Source organism: Hyla sarda, chromosome 1 (assembly GCF_029499605.1).
Source record: "Hyla sarda isolate aHylSar1 chromosome 1, aHylSar1.hap1, whole genome shotgun sequence".
In the NCBI taxonomy this organism is placed as follows: Eukaryota; Metazoa; Chordata; class Amphibia; order Anura; family Hylidae; genus Hyla; species Hyla sarda.
Window position 1 is genome coordinate 65,060,585 of NC_079189.1, and position 20,778 is coordinate 65,081,362.

Sequence of the window (20,778 nt, forward strand, 5' to 3'; positions counted from 1 at the left end):
GTCACCGGGTACTGGTATTAACACCCACCACCCCACTCTACCAAAGTGTACCAAAGTGCACGGCAGCGCCGACGTGTGGAGCTGTAACTATGGTCAGAGACAATACATGTCCTTTACGGCCCACTGGGTGAATATGGTTCCTGCACAGCCAAAACAGCAACTTGGGCAGGTCACACCGCTTTCGCCTCCACTCTCTCGGGCAGTTGGTTCTGTGACAGTGTGCAACTCCGCCTCCTCATCCTCCACCATGTCCTCAGCCTCCACTGCATGAACAAGTCTCAATGCCCCTCCAGCATACCATGTGTGCAGGGCATGGAGGTGTCAAGCTGTTCTTCACATGGTTTGCCATGGCGAACGGAGTCACACAGGGGAGGCACTGCTAACAGTGATTCATCAAGAAATCGAATCATGGCTTACTCCACAAAAACTGGAAATGGGAACCATGGTGACCGACAATGGGAAGAACATCTTGTCTGCTCTGCGTCAAGGAAGCCTGAGCCATGTGCTCTGCATGGAACACGTGTTCAATCTGGTTGTCAAGCAATTCCTGAAGTGTTACCCCCATCTGCAAGACATCCTAACAATAGGATGGAAACTTTGCATGCACTTCAGCCACTCGTATACCGCAAAGCACACCCTCCTTGAGCTGCAGCGTCAGAACGGTATCCCCAACAGTCTGATTTGCGACGTTTCCACACGTTGGAATTCCAACCTCCATATGTTGGACAGACTATATGAACAGAGAATAGTCGAAGCCATCACCGATTTCTTAATGATCCAAGCGAATAGGGTGACTCCCCTGTGTAACTTTAATGTCAACCAGTGGCAGCTCATACGTGACACCTGCCATTTTCTCCAGGATTACAGAATGAACAACGTCATTCCACTGCTTCATTTCCTACAACACATGTTGGAAACGATGGCTAGTCATTGCACTGGAGACGTGGCGCCAACATCTCGAAGCCACATGAGCCCTGTGGGGGCTGAACTGTAGGAGTAGTGGGAGGGGGACTGTGGAGAACAGGCAAGGTTTTGTGAAATGGGTGGTTTTTATAGTCATCTGACAGGAGAGGAGGAGCAAGCTGTGGAGCTACAGGGTGATGAGGAAGACAGAGGACTCCGATACACTGTGGCCATGTGGTCTCCTCATGCTGCTGGCACATTAAATGAAACTTTATCTTAATCTATTTTAAATCTTCAATTAAAATTTTCCTAAATAACTTTAATCTTTTCAATTGTGAGGCCCTATGGTCTTGTCAGGCTGTCGCCACCTCCAGGCTGTGTCATTCTGCCACATTTTGGTCTCCTCATGCTGCTGGCTATTTGAATGAATATTAATGAATTTTAAATCTTCAATTAAAATTTTCCTAAACATCTTTAACCTCTTCAGGATGCAGGGCGTTTGGATACGCCCTGCATTCCGAGTCCTTAAGGACCGAGGGCGTATCCATACGCCCGTGGGAAATCCGATCCCCACCGCTAGCCGGTTGGGGACCGGAGCCGGATGCCTGCTGAAATCATTCAGCAGGCACCCTGGCACATCGCCCAGGGGGGTCCTGAGACCCCCCCATGTCGGCGATCGGAGAAAATCGCATGTCAATTCAGACATGCGATTTTCTCCAATTCCGGGCTGATCGGGTCTCTGGTGACCCGATCACCCGGAAAATAGGGCTGATCGGAGTTGTCAGCAACACCCCCGATCAGCCTAAAGGATTGGAGTGAGATCGCAAAGCTGCGATCTACTCCTATCCCCTGCCATTACTCAGAACGGAGTTCTGACCAATGGCAGCGCAGGACAGGGGGTTGCCATGGCAACCCCCGTTCTGCCCGCCCCTGGATGTCGAGGGGCTCTGGGAAGAAGATGGAGGCCGTACCTGCAGGAGAAGATGCCTGGGGACCTGGGATCTTCGCTGGAGCCTGCAGGATCCTGATCAGGTAGGGAATCGACAGTGGGGGGGGGGGGGGGGGGGGGGCGGAATTGAAAGTGAAAGTAAATCGATCTTTACTGTGGCAACCACTAGGGGGGCCAAACTGCAACTCCCAGCATGCCCAGAGAGCCAAAGGCTGTCTGGGCATGCTGGGAGTTGTAGTTTTGCAACATCTGGAGGGTCACAGTGGTGCCCAAACAGTAGCCCTCCAGATGTTGCCAAACTACAACTCTCAGCATGCCTCGACTGCCCGGGCATGCTGGGAATTGTAGTTCTGTAACATCTGTCCCTTCAGATTTAGCAATTTTCATGACATTTTTGAAAATTGCTGCTCTACTTTGAAGCCCTCTAATTTTTTCAAAAAGCAAAAGTATGTCCATTTTATGATGCCAACATAAAGTGGACATATTGTGTTTGTGAAGAAAAATAAAATGTATTTGGAATATCCATTTTCCTTACAAGCAGAGAGCTTCAAAGTTAGAAAAATGCAAAATTTTCATGAAATTTGGGGATTTTTCACCAAAAAAAGGATGCAATTAATGCCGAAAATTTACCACCAAAATAAAGTAGAATATGTCACGAAAAAACAATCTCAGAATCAGAATATTCGGTAAAAGCGTTTTCGCGTTATTAATTTGTAAAGTGACGGTGGTCAGAATTGCGAAAAAGGGCTCAGTCCTTAAGGTGAAAAAGGGCTGCGTCCTTAAGGGGTTAATCTTTTCAATTGTGAGGCCCTATGGTCTTGTCAGGGTGTTGCCACCCCCGGCTGGGTCATTCTGTCACTATATGGTCTCCTCTTGATGCTACCAATTCCAGGCTGTGTCATTCTGCCACATTATGGTCTCTTCATGCTGTTGGTACCTTAAATTAAACTTTTATAAAATGTTATTCTAAACTTTATCTTAATCTATTTTAAATCTTCAATTTAAATTTTACTAAATATCTTTAATCTTTTCTTTTGTGAGGCCCTATGGTCTCGTCGGGCTGCCGCCACCTCTAGGCTTTGTCATTGTGCCGCCATGTGACTCCTTGTTATATTGGGTTTTGTGGTCATACAGTATTAGTTGAAAGTAAACGCTTCAGGCACCCGGGACATTAAACTTGTGAGGAGAGGCAGGGGCTTGAACAGGAGGTAGCTCGCCTCACGGAGGACCGCCATCTTTTTCCCTGCAGCCACTTCTAGATTTATGTGCCCACTCATCCAATGGCACAGAAGCTGAATATGCTCCTGTCCAAGTTGCTGGTATTGCAGTCCCTCCCTTTTCAGGTGGACACTAAGAGCATGGGGGTGCGCTGAGAGGCAGGGGCTGTGACAGGCGGTAGCTGGCCTCGCGGCAGACTGCCAGCTCGATTTAAAGATACAACTAGGAGCTTTGTTATAGTTTACACTGCAGCAATTATACACTATTGGAGGTGGAATTACCGCAGCTACTGGCACCAGACATGCCTTCCCTTCCAATGCCCTCAAAAAAAGGATTTAAAGTTTGCTCATTCCAATTATCAGGCTCTGTCATTGTGCCGCCATTTGATCTCCTGATGCTGCTGGCACATTAAACTTGTGAATCTATTCAACATCTTCTATTTAAATTTAAAAAAAATCTATGTAATCTTTTCAAGGCTTTGGCTCCATGGTCGTCGTCAAATATTACCTCTAGAATTACCACAAGGATCCAATAAAACAGATTGGAGCGATAACAATGAACCATAACTGATTTAATTAAACATTCGCAGTTCCACACAGAGTAGGACAGTCGAAGGGGGGGGGGGTTGCTTAGAGGCAGGGGCTGGAACAGGTGGTAGCTTGCATCGTGGCTGACCGCCAGCTCAATGCTCACCAGAGTGGGTCCTCAAGAAAAGATTTTAAAAAAAATTAAATTAAAAATAAATTAAATAAAAATTACATTAAAAAATCTCTTTAATCTCTTCATTTGTGGTCTGGCTCCAAAGCCATGTGGACTTCCTGCTGCCACATCCAGACGCTGTGCGGCAGTGATTCTAATAGCGATGGCTGTAATCTGCATATCATACTGAATAACAGTATTATTTCACTAACCCAGCACACTCCCTATTAGTGTTACAACAAGACAAAGTGCTCTACACCCCTTATTGAGGCTCTCCGTAGTCCAGAAATAGCTGTATTAATAGCGATTTGCTGCGAATAAATTCAGACCTAACCAAATGTTTTAGGAAAATTTGGTGAATCGTCCGAATCAAAATTTTCAAAAATTTACTCATCTCTGATTATAAACTATTCCTACCGACTGTCTCCTCCAGTATGTCTTTGCACTGGATGTAGGACATTTCAACACAGGCACTTCCTATGTTGTCAATGCTGCCATTAAATATTGAGAGAGAGCTGAATGGTGCCCTCTCTGCGAGAGCTCATAGAGCATTAGATGTCCCACTGATATGTATCTGGTTTACAAGATAACTAGATGGCATTACCTGCAGAGTCAGGACAACGTTCTCCGGCTGCAGAGGGCACAGCAGTGGTGGGCGGCATGTAAGAAAGATGCAACAAGCTCAATATCAGGTTAAAAATTTCATGGATGACTACATTGAATACATGGCTCATAAATAAGCATGAGGTCAGATACACATTTACAGCATATAGATCAGATGCTGCAAAACTACAACTCCCAGCATACCCAGACAGCCAACAGCCCACAATTCTGGGAGTTGTAGTTTTGCAACAGCTGGAGGTCCAGAGTTTGGAGACCACTGCTGTAGACTATGCATTTACATACTACATGTTTATAGTTTATAATGATTTTCTCCTTTTTGTGTCTGGGTGACAACTAATTTAGCTTGATCATTGCATCTTCTCATGGTAATTAGTACTTTAACATTATTTTATCTGAGACATCATAGGCATATTCACAGGGAAAAGCAAAAGCCTCCATTCAGGTTTTTAGGATATATGGAAACAGAAGAAAAAGCTGTAATAACTTGTGGGTAGGCCAGTGTTTTCCAACCAGCGTTCCTCCAGGTGTTGCAAAACTGCAACTCCCAGCATGCCCGGACAGCCAAAGGCTGTCCGGGCATGCTGGGAGTTGTAGTTTTGCAACAGCTGGAGGCACACTGGTTGGAAAACAATAGGATATGCCATAAATACCTCAGACAGAAATCCTATTTAGGAGATATACCGTACCTTAGAAGAGTCTGAAGAAAGGCAAACAACTAGTGATGAGCCAAGCAGAATGAATCCAAATTTCACCAGAAAAATCTGATTAGTTAAATTTTTGTATTTTTAATTTTATAGGCTGAGCAGCCAGGCCGTAATGATTTTTTTTTTTTTTTTTTTTTTTTTACAGCGGCCTCTAGTGATCATTTGCAGGGGTTTCCTCTGCAGCACTTTAGTGATTACTAAATGGACACTAGAGGGCGCAATGAAGATGCCGGTCTAGGCCTGCAAACAGAGAGGAGCAAAGAGCAGGTGAGTATTTTCCACCTCCTGACTCCTGTTCTTACACAAAGTTTAATGGGTACTCCGGTGGAAAACATTTTTTTTTAAATCAACTGGTGACAATAAGTTACACAGATTTGTAAATTACTTCTATAAAAAAAAAAAAAAAAATCTTAATCCTTCCAGTACTTATCAGCTGCTGTATGCTCCAGAGGAAGATCTTTTCTTTTTGATTTTTTTTTCTGTCTGACCACAGTGCTCTCTGCTGACACCTCTGTCCATGTCAGGAACTGTCAAGAGCAGGTGAGGCTGGCTGTGGGGATTTGCTTCTGTTGTCAGACAGAAAAGAAATTCAAAAAGAAAAGAACTTCCTCTGGAGCATACAGCAGCTGATAAGTACTGGAAGGATTAAGATTTTTTAATAGAAGTAATTTACAAATCTGTGTAACTTTCTGGCACCAGTTGATAAAAAAAAAAAAAAAAATGTTTTCCACCGGAGTATGCCTTTAAGTGGTGATACTATGCAGTCCTAGAGTCCAGGCTCGTGAACAGTAAACAGTGATGTGGTATGCATCATTATTATTATTGAGGGAGCAGTCACACGGGGGGACTGGTGCCTAAGGGGGCCCCAAAGCACATCTTCCCCATAAGGGAGCAGTAAAATAATTGGCATATGGGGCCCTGTTGCAGATTTTTCATGTGTATTTTACAAACTGCTCCTAGTTTCAGACTTTTCCCATGTGGACATGTCCCCTGTAAGGTGTCTGTATCGAGGAGCTGATTTCACTTGCTCTCATTTATGAACACATTATCCCGTGAGGGATCTCTTCTCCCTGACAGACACTAATGCTGAGGAGTGTGTGATTTCTGCTTCTTTACACCTACAGAGTCTACCTTTATCTACATGTTAGCTAGAGGAGCACTCTACTCTTCATATCGCTGTGAGCTTTAGTTTTGTAATAGCTGGAGGCACCCTGGTTGGGAAACCCTGATTTAGAGGGAGGCCAATTGGATGCCTTATTAAACACATCGCCAATACTTTGTCACCCTTTTGCAGGGGCATAACTATAGAGGCACAGAGGGTGCACTCAGGCCCAGGACTGTGGGTAAATTCATTCTGTAATGGAGAAAATTTTTTTTTGTTTCTTCTCACTTGCCATTTTGGTTCTAATGTTGGTTGATAGCATGGCCAATATTGCTATTGTGTTTTTTTTTTTCTCTCTTAAGTATATTTAGTGTCCCTTTAAAGAAGAATACAACATAAAGTTAACAGTAGCGAGTCACTGACTATGAAAAATACTTCTGGCCATTGTTTTTAGGGAATTCTCTACATGTCCTCCACAGTTGTGTCGATCACACAGCAAACATGTACAGCTGTAAAACGCAGGGATACCGTATAAATTACCTTTTGATAGTCATTGCGCGCTTCACCAAACTTCTGCTCCGCTATTCGTTTCACTAAGTCTGAAATAGAACAAACAGGAGGTAGGTCAGTGATCTATCACAGAGCAGAATATATTCTTATTTAACAAGATATAGCCGGCCTGTATTTCCATACAATAAACTGTGGCCCTAAAGATGTTGCAAAACAACAACTTCCAGCATGCCCGGACAGCCGTTGGCTGTCCGGGCATGCTGGGAGTTGTTGTTTTGCAACAACTGGAGATCCGCAGTTTGGAGACCATTGGTTTAGAGGGAACTTAGTTCTGTACTATGCAAAAAAAAAAAAAAAAAAGAGCTAAAGAAATTGCGCATTTACCTACAAGACCCCTACAGGTAGTATGAGATGGCGGCTAGCAAGAGCTTGCATTCTGCTTTACAGCAAGTCAGGATATATAGAAGACACAGAGTTTAGGAAAAACATCTTATTTATCGCAGTCCGTTCACCAGTCACGGTTTAAAATAACTATAGCCAGCAGGTGGCGCCATTGTCCATTTACTGGATAACGTTGCAAAACCTCTATAATACTTGCCATTAGAGATGAGCGAAGTTACAGTAATTCGATCCGTCACAAACTTCTCGGCTCAGCAGTTGCTGACTTTAGCCTGCATAAATGAGTTCAGCTTTCAGGTGCTCTGGTGGGCTGGAAAAGGTGGATACAGTCCTAGGAGACTCTCTTCTAGGACTGCATCCACCTTTTCCAGCCCAACGGAGCACCTGAAAGCTGAACTCATTTATGCAGGCTAAAGTCAGCAACTGCCGAGCCGAGAAGTTCGTGACGAATCGAATTACTGGAAGTTTGCTCATCTGTACTTGCCATGCTTACATTAGGAAAATGCTATTTTATTCTGAGCTGTAGTAGTTGTTGTATATATCCAGTATATCCATACAATGATTCTTAAGCTTATAATATACATGAGATACTGAACATAAGAGTGTTTGTCCAACAATGATCTCTCCTTATATGTTTGGCTCAGTTATGAGTGTACGTATATTTCATAGGGAAAAAGGAAATAAGCTGCTGCCAGACACCTATGGCAGCGGGTTATCTCCTGTGGGAATGAATAAAAAGTTCAACATGCCCACTGCTTCTGTCTCTCCTTAGTAAGAAAAACATTAAAGGGGTACTCCGGTGGAAAACTTTTTTTTTTTTTTTTTTTTTTTTTTAATCAACTGGTGCCAGAAAGTTAAACAGATTTGTAAATTACTTCTATTAAAAAAATTTAACCCTTCCAGTATTTATTAGCTGCTGAATACTACACAGGAAATTCTTTTCTTTTTGGAACACAGAGCTCTCTGCTGAATCACAAGCACAGTGCTCTCTGCTGACATCTCTGTCCATTTTAGGAACTGACCAGAACAGCATATGTTTGTTATGGGGATTTTCTCCAACTCTGGACAGTTCTTAAAATGGACAGAGAGGTCAGCAGAGAGCACTGTGCTTGTGATGCCAGCAGAGAGCTTTGTGTTCCAAAAAGAAAATAATTTCCTCTGTAGAATTTAGCAGCTAATAAGTACTGGAAGGATTAAGATTTTTTTTAATAGAAGTAATTTACAACGGTTTAACTTTCTGGTACCAGTTGAGTAAAAAAAAATTCCACCGGAGTACCCCTTTAACATAATTAAAGGGGTACTCTGGAGGAAAGAAAATGTCAAAAAGTTATACAAATTTGTAAATTATTTCTATTTAAAAATCTTAAAGTGTACCTGTCATAAAAAAAAAAAAAAACATTTTATATAATGTAGAAAATAACATATATATATTTGTAATATACATTGGTAAAAAAAAATGTGTACATTTTTGTCCGTGCAGCTATAGAGCCCACTGAGGACAAGCAGGGCTCTGTACATTGGGGACAAGCAGGGCCCTGTACACTGAGGACAAGCAGGGCCCTGTACACTGAGGACAAGCAGGGCCCTGTACACTGAGGACAAGCAGGGCCCTGTACACTGAGGACAAGCAGGGCCCTGTACACTGAGGACAAGCAGGGCCCTGTACACTGAGGACAAGCAGGGCCCTGTACACTGAGGACAAGCAAGGCCCTGTGCAGTGAGGACAAGCAGGGCTCTGTGCACTGAGGACAAGCAGGGCCCTGTACACTGAGGACAAGCAGGGTTCTCTGCAGTGAGAACAAGCAGGGCTCTGTGCACTGAGGACAAGCCCCCCCCCCCCCCCCACCAATAGCTGGATAACCCCTTCTGTGGGTACTGTGGTTTCAAACAACTTCCCTCGATATCATAGTCTAGGACTGGTAGTGAGGTGGCTCAATGGTTAGCATTCTTGCCTTGCAGCACTGGGGAACTTGGTTTAAAACATCTGCTTGGAATTAATACATTTGCATGGGTTTCATCCAGCCCTCTAACATGGTTAGTTTGTGGGTTCCAATGGAGATGGGTCTGATGTGATATGGGTCCCACATCATCCCTAGGCTAGAAAGTACGATCAGTCACCCCCATACTTTCCATCAATCGTGGTCCGTGTCACATAAGGGGGGAGTTTTATATAAACCCCACACAATTTCAGAATATTGGTATCTATGCATCCAGGGGCAGGCGTCCATAATTTTATTTCTTATGCAGACAAATTCACATACTTGTGTTTTTTGCTGCTGTTTTTGTTTAGTTGAGCTGCCTCTCTATGTGATGGAATTAAACCAAAAACAAAAAACTGTTGACTATTAAGCATGGAAGAAATTCTAGGAACAGTTCCTAAAATCCTATACAATGTGGTTGTCACCAACTATCCTAGCACTCCCTATCCTGTACCCCCACTGTTACATGGTTTATTTTGTATACCAGATATTTTTAGCCCCGGTCTGACCATGACTCTGGAATTTTATGGTTCAATAGATTTGCAGGGTCGAGTTTTTTTGTTTTTTCTCACACTGGCATAAGATCAGACATTTTGCCACTCTGCTGCACTAATCTCTTCCTGGGGGTCGCAATGGAAATAAAGAACCATCATTAAATGGGAGTCAATAGAACGTAGCAGCAGTAGAAGGAATTCATTAGCATTAATATCTATAGGAAGCAGAAGAGATCATTGAGCTAAATGTACAATATTTATTATATGCCTAATTAAAATGTGCTAGAATGTAAATTGAACACTATCATAAAATAAAGGGGTGTGGTTAAAAATTAGGGATTTTTGTGCAAAATACTGGTGTATACGGTAGATGTGCTCACCACTTGTGTTGATCTGTGTCAACCGAGATGCGGGAGAAGCCAAGATGGATGCAGGAGGAGCAAACTACATGTAGTATCTGGTGCAAGACTTGTGGCTAACAGAGAGGACATTGCTGGAGAAGAGGGCAGGAGATGCTACTGTAAGTACTGGGGAAATATCCAGCAAAATATCACACTCATCCCTCACTTGGGCTCCAAATTGAATATAAAACATTGACCAAAGAAAGCACACATCCTCAAACAGCAACAATGCCACCACTTATGGATCATGGTTAATAATTCTCAACACCACAATATACTTACTGGTACCATAGTGTAAAAAAGAAAAAGAAACGGAGCACTCACACAATCACTTATCACTTGTACTTCGGATCAAATGCGGAAACGGAGGTCCCGATTCCACTGACTTCTGCAGGGAGGTGATGTATCGCCTCCCTGCAGAAGTCACCGGAATCGGGACCTCCGTTTCAGCATTTGATCCGAAGTACAAGTGATCGTGTGAGTGCTCCGTTTCTTTTTCTTTTTCACACTATGAATTTCATTTTGTTTTATACGTGATGCACCGCCATCGATTCATATCGGACATTTGACACCACCTCTTCATCCATTAGAGCACTACTTGTCTAGTAATTTCCAGTGCCAATTGCTCAATTTACACCTCTGTACTTTTCCTGGGTGCATATATACTTACTGGTATCTATATTGATCTAGTAAAGTCCTCAAGGCCACCAACAGTCTAGTATTAAATTTTTTCCCTGTTCTATTCAAATGGAGTAATGTAAATGGAAACTCATTAAAAAAATTTTTGCTATTGCCCTCCATAGTAAATAAAAAATCTTTCTAATGTACTTAGTTTAAAAGAAATGGAGTTTTCTATGGTTTTATTTGTGTTTAAAAAAGCTGCCACTAGGTGTCTCCCTACTTGTCCAGAGCACATCCCCCCCCCCCCCCCCCCCATCTTTTGCACAGACTTTGGACTCCTGCTGGACTGGCAGAAGTCCAAACCCAGAAATGCTGCCTGGAGTGCTGAGGTGAGTGTGTGCAGCCTTATCCAATCATAGCTCATCTCACACTTAACTGCAGTTTGCTGTTGGTTGCAGAGAAAGGGAGGAAGTTCTCCCCTATATGGCTTCAGATGAAGTCACGCCTGCTGGGTAACACCCCTTTCCAGTCTGTGAACATGAACCTGAGGCCGAGCAGAAAATACAGAGTAATGTCAAAGTAGAAAACTAAAAAATAATAATGTGGCAAGAGCGGGGTGAAATGCAGGGCAGATGTTGTAACCCTGGGGGCAGATGTTATTAACCCCTTCTTGTCATGACATCAGGATGTGGTTTAGCCTTAACCAACCGAAGGTAATACCGCTGGTCCTGGGCTAGGTTAAGGGGCAATGAAGAAACCGACACCAAGTTACAGACAACGGTAACTTTGCTGAGGGTAGACAGCTGATACAGTCTATGCAGTACAGCCAATATCCCAAAGAGGTGACAGGTGACACAGAGGGACCTCGCAGGCTTGCTGGGACTTGCAGTATGTAGAGACACTTTAGTGCAGGCAACAGTGACTATATAGAAGACTTGACTTGACTGACTTGACAATTGACATGAAGATGACTTTGAGCTTACTTGAGCTGACTTTGTGGCTGCCGAATTAAGAATTGAGGCCTCCAATGCTCTTGGCACACTCAGACGTCTTGACTGAACTGGACCTCAGGAACAAGAGCTAAGAGCTCCAAAAGAAAGACTGTAGCCCCTCCCCTGGTTTTTATAGGGGAGCTTAGCAAGGATCCCTTAGGTCACTTGGGGGGGGGGGGTCACCTGGTCACTAGTGCCTCCTGGGTAACAAGCATATGGTATAATATTTAAAGCAACAGTACACTAGTAATACAAACATATATACAATAGGGGTTACAGTGTAAGGGGGGCCCTGGAGGGACTCTGCCTGACAGGGCAGGAGAAATGTACAGGAACACACCATCCCATACTGGGTCACCACAATAAAAATAAAGGCAGGGAGTGGGGCAGTGAACTGGTAGGATTATAGAATTTATCAAGTTAATGAGAAGTGTGTCCTGAGGACTGGGTTAGGGACCAATGGTCTAGAAGACCAACAGGTCACATGGACGAGAAAATATATAGGGTAAGGAAAAACTGTTACAGTTAATTACAGAGCTTACAGACTATAAGGAATGAGATTGAGGCAGAAAGTGTTTTATTTATACAAAGGTGCAGCCATGTTTTTTAAGGGGAATTTATAACAGTGAGTAAACCAGTCACCAACCACTCTCTAAAGGTCTAAAGCGCATATAGCATAGGGAGACACAACTGAATCATAGTGGAAGGGGACATATTGATAGTAGGGGAGACCAATTAGGACATGTTTAACTGGTTAACGACCAAGGAAGTGTACACACGTCCTTCTGCTGTTAATGGTGTATGGCGCGGGCTCCCGATTCAAGCCCGAGTGAGTAATACCGTCCGGCCCCCAGTGGATCAGTGGATTCTTGTAGCTGAGGGCCGGCATTAATAGCCGACATGCAGCGATCGCTGCGGCCAGCTATTAACCCCTTAGATCACCGCTGTCAAAGCTGACATCGGCATCTAAAGGGACCTTTAAACACTCCCTGGTGGTCCAGTGGGTTGGATCAGGCTTTATCACTCTCAGAGCCGCAGCAGCCACAGAAGGAGGTGTAAGCCCTCCGGCTACCTCAGCAGTGAGGCTTACCTCTCCTTCTGTGGCTTCTGCGGCTCTGAGAATGATAAACCCTGGCAGGACCAGACTTTATCCATCAAGTTCAGAGCACACAGATCAATGAGGTTCTATGGAACTACATTTATCTGTATGAGGAATCTAAGGATTTCTCCTAAAAGTCCCCTAAGGGGACTAAAAGTGTATAAAAAAAATATATATAATAAAAAAGTTTAACCCCGCATCACATTGCGTCGGTCCCGGCGCTCATCAACGGCCGGGACCCGCGGCTAATACCACACATCGCCGATCGCGGCAAGGTGCGGCATTAACCCTTTAGAAGTGGCGGTCAAAGCTGACCGCAGCTTCTAAAGTGAAAGTGAAACTATCCCGGCTAGTCAGTTGGGCTGTTCGGGACCACCGCGGTGAAATTGCGGCGTCCCAAACAGCTTACAGAACACCGGGAGGGCCCTTACCTGCCTCCTCGGTGTCCGATCGACGAATGATTGCTCCGTGCCTGAGATCCAGGCAGGAGCAGTCAAGCGCCGATAACACTGATCACAGGCGTGTTAATACACGCCAGTGATCAGCATAGGAGATCAGTGTGTGCAGTGTTATAGGTCCCTATGGGACCTATAACACTGAAAAAAAAAAAAAGTGTTAATAAAGGTCATTTAACCCCTTCCCTAATACAAGTTTGAATCACCCCCCTTTTCCCATAAAAAAAATAAAACCGTGTAAATAAAAAAAAAATAAAAAAAATAAAAAAACATGTGGTATCGCCGCGCTCGTAAATGTCTGAACTATAAAAATATATATTTAATTAAACCGCACGGTCAATGGCGTACACGCAAAAAAATTCCAAAGTCCAAAAAAGCGTATTTTTGGTCACTTTTTATACCATTAAAAAGTGAATAAAAAGTGACCAAAAAGTCCGATCAAAACAAAAATCATACCAATAAAAACTTCAGATCATGGCACAAAAAATGAGCCCTCATATCGCCCTGTATGTGGAAAAATAAAAAAGTTATGGGGGTCAGAAGATTACATTTTAAAACGTATAAATTTTCCTGCATGTAGTTATGATTTTTTTCAGAAGTGCGACAAAATCAAATCTATGTAAGTAGGGTATCATTTTAACCGTATGGACCTACAGAATAATGATAAGGTGTCATTTTTACCGAAATATGCACTGCATAGAAACGGAAGCCCCCAAAAGTTACAAAATGGCGTTTTTCTTCGATTTTGTCGCACAATGATTTTTTTCCTGTTTCGCCGTGAATTTTTGGGTAAAATGACTAATGTCACTGGAAAGTAGAATTGGTGATGCAAAAAATAAGCCATAATATGGATTTTTAGGTGGAAAATTGAAAGGGTTATGATTTTTAAAAGGTAAGGAGGAAAAAACGAAAGTGCAAAAATTGAAAAACCCTGCGTCCTTAAGGGGTTAAAGGAGTACTCCGATGCAAATCTTTTTTGGGGCAAAAGAAGCATCAAGCAAAGTTATATAGCATTCTAATATACTTGCGCTTTCCTTATGGCCCCTTTCCCGGTCTTATCCTGCATTTTTCCGCTGACCGGAAACTGGGTCCTTTACCTGCATTTGATGACGCTCGGCTGCTTATTCCGAGCACTCCGCCGGCAACTTAGCCCGTTGACTCATACCTCCCATGAGTCATTGCAGCCTCTGCCGTCCTCCCAGCCCGGAGTCGGCTACTCCCCCCTCACTAATATATTCATATATGCGCTGAGCTGAGCTGCCATAGGCTCAGCTCAGCAAACGTGGAGGGGGCGTGATTTATCATAATTTCTGGAGGGGGCCGAGCAGGGGAGATACAGGCAGGAGCTGGCCGGATGTGACGAGCGGGCATGCTGGGAGATATAGTTTTTACAGTGCGGGCCGGGCACATAATGCGAAAACGGCTGGGCCCTTCTACACGATTGAGGGCTCCATCAAAAGGTATTTTAATGGGCTACATTATGGCATACATTTTTTTGGGGGGGAGGCTGCATCGGAGTTTTCCTTTAAGTAAAAAAAAAAAAACACATTAAACCTTTCCTTATTAACCCCTTAATGACCAAGCCCATTTTGACCTTAAGGACCAGGCCAATTTTATTTTTGCATTTTCGTTTTTTCCTCCTCGTCTTCTAAAAATCGCAACTCTTATATTTTCATCCACAGACCATTATAGGGCTTGCTTTTTGCACAACCAGTTGTCCTGCGTAATGACGTCACTAATTTTGCCATAGAATGTATGGCGCAACTGGGAGGATTAAATCGTACCTGTCAGATCCCTAAAAAAAAAAAACTGTTATATATGTTACTCAGTACCTCACCCTGATTATGTACATGTAATTTTATGTCTTGTAGGGAACAGCTTACACGGTGGGGTCGGCAATGACCGTATTCACACAGGCAGCGGGTTTCAAACCTCCAAGAAGATTTGTATTTAAAGGATTTTAGGCACAAAGCACAGTGCAAACAAAAAAAAAAAAAAAAACCTAAGCCTGTCCGGCTTTAGCTAAATATCAGGATACCTCACTATCCTTCTGTAGTCCTAATATCTGTCCCCAAGCAAAATCACAAATTGTCCATAGAGGAAGGTTCAACCTGGTAGGTTTGAGCTGCAGTGGTGGCTGTGGCTTCTCATCTCAGTCTCTCCTCCAACTCTCAAACCCCAACAGCCCTTTGTTTTAAGGCTTCCTCCCCAGCAATCAACACAGGAATCCTCACCTGAGAACACCTTGGGGAAAGGAAAACCCATAGTGGACTAAGGGTGTGGACTGGAGCACTCCCACTTCCAAACTGCTCTCCAGTCCAGGAAATCTAGCCCATGTAGCTCTGCTAAAGCAGCATAAAACCTTATGCATTTCCTTTACCATGCCTGGCTGAGGAAACCAGGTGAGATATACACCCACTTTCCCATACACTTTACCACATATCCCCCCTCTTCTTCAGACCAGAGGTCTGGGGATTTTTAGCGACCATACAGTACACTCTGGACAATGCATCCGCATTCCCTTGTAATTTTTCTGATAATGTTCCAATTTAAAACTTAAACCATCTGGTCACTCTTCCATTTCTCTCTTTATTTTGTTTCATCCAGGCCAAAGAAGCATGGTCTGTCACCAAGACAATTTCTCTACCCAGCAGATAATATTTCAGGGACTGTAATGCCCACTTGATGGCAACACACTCTTTCCCTATGGCATAATTTCTCTCTGCTGGCGTAATTTTCCTACTCGGGTACGTTACTGGATGTTCTCCCCCATTTACCTTTTGTGACAGGACTGCTCCCAAACCTGTATCAGACACATCCGTCTGGACCAGAAACTGCTCTGAAAAGCCTTTTCTGCCTCTGGGGTCCACTTCACCCTTACTGACTTACCGCCCTTCGTTAAGTCTATCAATGGTGTAGCAATTGAGGCAAAGTTGTGCACGAACCGACGGTAGTACCCGGTTATGCCAAGGAAGGCCTTCACCTGTTTCTTCGTTAATGGCCTAGGCCAGTTCTGTATCGCCTCAATCTTATTGATCTGGGGTTTAACCAGCCCTCTACCAATAATATAACCCAGGTATTTTGGTTCCTCTAGACCCACTGCACAGTTCTCAGGATTTATGGCTAAGCCTGCATCACTGATGGAGTCTAACACAGCCTGTCCCTTACAGAGGTGACTTTTCCAGTCAGAGAAAAAAATTACTACATCGTCCAGGTAAGCAGTGGCATAGTCTCAAGATTTGATCCATCAGCCTCTGATATGTAGCAGGGGTCCAATGTAACCCAAATGGCATCACAACATACTGAAACAGTCCTTCTGGAGTGGAAAACTCAGTTTTCTCTTTAGCCTCCTCAGATAACGGTATCTACCAATAACCCTTCGTAAGATCAAGAGTTGTGATGTACCTTGCCCTCCCAAGCATCTCAATCAGTTCATCTACCCAGGGCATGGGGTATGCATCGAATTTTGAGACCTCATTTAATTTTCTGAAGTCATTACAGAATATCCACATCCCATTGGGCTTTGGGATTAGCACAATGGGACTTGACCATTCACTAGAAGACTCTTCAACTACACCTAATTCAAGAATGTGCCTGACCTCAGAGGATACTGCCTCCCTACTTGCTTCTGGTATCCTGTATGGCTTCAGGTTTACTTTACTTTGAGGCTAAGTTTTAATATGGTGTTTTATTAGGTGGGTTCGGCCTGGTAGGTCAGAAAACTTGCGTCTATTTTCCTGCAGGAATTTCCTCACCTCCTGCTTCTGTTGCCCTGACAATGTCTCACTTATTGTTACTGGGTGAACTGGTTGCACCACATCTTTAACCCCTTAACGACGCAGGACGTATATTTACGTCCTGCGCCGGCTCCCGCGATATGAAGCGGGATCGCGCCGCGATCCCGCATCATATCGCGTGGGTCCCGGCGCTAATCAACGGCCGGGACCCGCGGCTAATACCACACATCGCCGATCGCGGCGATGTGCGGTATTAACCCTTTAGAAGCGGCGGTCAAAGCTGACCGCCGCTTCTAAAGTGAAACTGAAAGTATCCCGGCTGCTCAGTCGGGCTGTTCGGGACCGCCGCGGTGAAATCGCGGCGTCCCGAACAGCTGACCGGACACCGGGAGGGCCCTTACCTGCCTCCTCGGTGTCCGATCGACGAATGACTGCTCCGTGCCTGAGATCCAGGCAGGAGCAGTCAAGCGCCGATAATGCTGATCACAGGCGTGTTAATACACGCCTGTGATCAGGATGAGAGAGTGTTATGGGACCTATAACACTGCAACAAAAAAAGTTAAAAAAAAGTGTTAATAAAGGTCATTTAACCCCTTCCCTAATAAGTTTGAATCACCCCCCTTTTCCCATAAAAAAAATAAAACAGTGTAAAAAAAAATAAAAATAAACATATGTGGTATCGCCGCGTGCGTAAATGTCCGAACTATAAAAATATATCATTCATTAAGCCGTACGGTCAATGGGGTATGCGCAAAAAAATTCCAAAGTCCAAAAAAGCGTATTTTGGTAACTTTTTATAACATTAAAAAATGAATAAAAAGTGATCAAAAAGTCAGATCAAAACAAAAATCATACCAATAAAAACTTCAGATCACGGCGCAAAAAATTAGTCATCATACTGCCCTGTACGTGGAAAAATAAAAAAGTTATAGGGGTCAGAAGATGACATTTTTAAACGTATAAATTTTCCTGCATGTAGTTATGATTTTTTCCAGAAGTGCGACAAAATCAAACCTATATAAGTAGGGTATCATTTTAACCGTATGGACCTACAGAATAATGATAAGGTGTAATTTTTACCGAAATATGCACTGCGTAGAAACGGAAGCCCCCAAAAGTTACAAAATGGCGTTTTTTTTTCGATTTTGTCGCACAATGATTTTTTTTTCCGTTTCGCCGTGCATTTTTGGGTAAAATGACTAATGTCACTGCAAAGTAGAATTGGCGACGCAAAAAATAAGCCATAATATGGATTTTTAGGTGGAAAATTGAAAGGGTTATGATTTTTAAAAGGTAAGGAGGAAAAAACGAAAGTGCAAAAACGGAAAAACCCTGAGTCCTTAAGGGGTTAACTCCAGTCTAGGTGGCCACTAAAGCCTCGCGATCTTTTCCATGACTTGATCAGGTTTACATGGTAAACCTGGAAGGGTTTTCTCCTGTCTGGCTGATGGACCTTGTAGTTCACCTCACTCACCTTTTCTACAATCTCATAGGGACCCTGCCACTTTGCTAGAAACTTACTTTCAACCTTGGGCACTAAAACCAGGACCCTTTCCCCAGGTTTGAAGGCCCTCACCCTGGCAGATCTGTTATAAATTTTGCTCTGGGCTTCCTGTGCTCTTTGCAGATACTCTTTGACTATAGGCATCACCGTCGCTATCCGTTCCTGCATCTGCTCGACATGTTCAATAACACTTTTATAGGGGGAAACCTCGGTCTCCCAGGTTTCTTTAGCAACATCTAACAAACCCCTTGGATGTCGCCACAGACTAACTCAAAGGGCGTAAACCCTGTAGATGTCTGGGGCACCTCCCTGATAGAGAACATGAGGTAGGGTAACAGACAGTCCCAGCCATTCTTTTCTACTACCTTTTTTAGCATATGTTTTGGGGTTTTGTTAAACCTCTCTACTAACCCGTCCGTTTGAGGGTGGTACACTGAGGTACAAATGTGAGTGATTTTTAACAACTTGCATAGTTCTTTCATGACCTTTGACATAAAGGGCGTACCCTGGTCAGTAAAGATTTCTTTAGTGATCCCTGTGCAAAAGAATATGTAAAAAAAACTCCCTAATGTAATGTCCCAGTACAGGATATACTCATGTACAGTACTTAGGCCCTATCAGATTGAGTCCCTCATTGTCCTAGGGACTCCCTGCAGCATCTCCCCCATAGTAGTAAGTCTAATGGTATGTATAGTGTTGTAAATATAGTGCATGTTATGTATAGGTATATAAAGCATAAAAGGACCTTTAACCTCTTAAGGACTCAGGGCATACCTGTACGCCCTGAGTCCACTCTCTTTGCATAATGTGGGGCCACGGCGTGGCCTGCATCATAGCGGGTCGGGACCCGTGGCTAATAGCGTGCGGCACTGATCGCCGCACCGCACACTATTAACCCTTTAGATACTGCATTCAAAGTTGATCACTGCATCTAAAGTGAAAGTAAACTGCTCCCGGCTAGCTCTGTTCGGGACCACCGTGACTAAATCGCGGCGTCCTGAACAGCTGGAGCACACAAGGAGGGCTCCTACCTTCCTACTGTGTGTCTGATCGCCGAATGACTGCTCAATGCCTGAGATCCAGGCATGAGCAGTCAAGCCGCAGAATCATTGATCAATGTTATCCTGGGATATGGGATAACAATGATCAATGTAAAAAATCAGTTTGTGCAGTGTTATAGTCCCCTATGGGGGCTATAACATTGCAAAAAAAAGTTTAAAAAAAAAAAAAAGTTAATAAAGATCATTTAACCCCTTCCCTAATAAAAGTTTGAATCACCCTCCCCCCCCCCCCTTTTCCCATAAAAAAAAAAAAATTAATAAAAAAAATAAAACCTGTGTAAATAAAAATAAAGATATGTGGTATCGCCGCATGCGGAAATGTCCGAATTATAAAAAATATATTGTTAATTAAACCACACAGTCAATGGCGTAAGCGCAAAAAAATTCCAAAGTCAAAAATAGCGTATTTTTGGTCACTTTTTATATCATGAAAAAAATGAATAAAAAGCGATCAAAAGTCCAATCAATACAAAAATGGCACTGCTAAAAAAAAAAAAAAGAGCCCTCATACTGCCCCGTACGTGGAAAAATAAAAAAGTTATAGGGGTTAGATGACAATTTTAAATGTATTAATTTTCGTGCATGTAGTTATGATTTTTTCCAGAAGTACAACAAAATCAAACCTATATAAGTAGGGTATCTTTTTAATCATATGGACTTATGGAATACAGAGAAGGTGTCATTTTTACCGCGTAGAAACGAAAGCCCCCCAAAAGTTACAAAATTGTGTTTTTTCTTAAATTTTGTCGCACAATGATTTTTTTTTCCATTTCGCCGTAGGTTTTTGGGTAAAATGACTGATGTCATTAGAAAGTACAATTGGTAGGACAAAAAAAAAAAAAACATCATATGGATTTTTAGGTGCAAAATTGAAAGAATTATGATTTTGAAAAGGTAAGTAGGAAAAAATGTAAGTGCAAAAATGGAAAAATCCTGAGTCCTTAGGGGTTAAGGACCTTTAGATGTATCAACTGTTATGTTCACATGTGTTATGTTACCCAGAGAGCACCAGTTGACCACCAGACCTGCAGCTTGACCTATGGGCTTCTTGCTCACCCCCCCCCCCCCCCCTGCCCTTTATAAGAGGGGCAGCCATTACAATCTCTCTCTTACACCATCACTCCTGCTGAGGAACAGCAAAGCACAGACATCACAGATCCTGTGTCCAGTGAACCTGGAGGCCATAAAGCCTGAACACCAGCCACATTGTCAGTAAGTCAACTATTCTATGTCTGCTGTCTTTACCAAAGTCAAGTCACTAGTCAAGTCCATTATGGTCAGAATGTCTGTATTGAAGTCTGACCCAAAAGTACTGCAAATCCCAGCA

At 43.3% G+C, this 20,778-nt stretch overlaps 1 protein-coding gene across 14 annotated transcripts in view; it reads right to left on the minus strand.

Annotated features, from left to right (window-relative positions):
- Positions 1-20,778, minus strand: part of PROM1 (prominin 1) — a 249,618-nt gene that overhangs the window by 123,399 nt on the left and 105,441 nt on the right. For all 14 annotated transcript variants that reach the window (XR_008888451.1, XR_008888453.1, XR_008888450.1 and 11 more), the window contains exons 3-4: positions 6,740-6,798; positions 4,374-4,400 (exon numbers count right to left, since the gene is read on the minus strand). Coding sequence is in view for 5 of the 14 variants with exons in the window: in XM_056555187.1 (XP_056411162.1) it covers positions 4,374-4,400; positions 6,740-6,798 (86 nt within the window). In the remaining 9 variants the exon portion in view is untranslated. The remainder of the gene's footprint in view (positions 1-4,373; positions 4,401-6,739; positions 6,799-20,778) is intronic.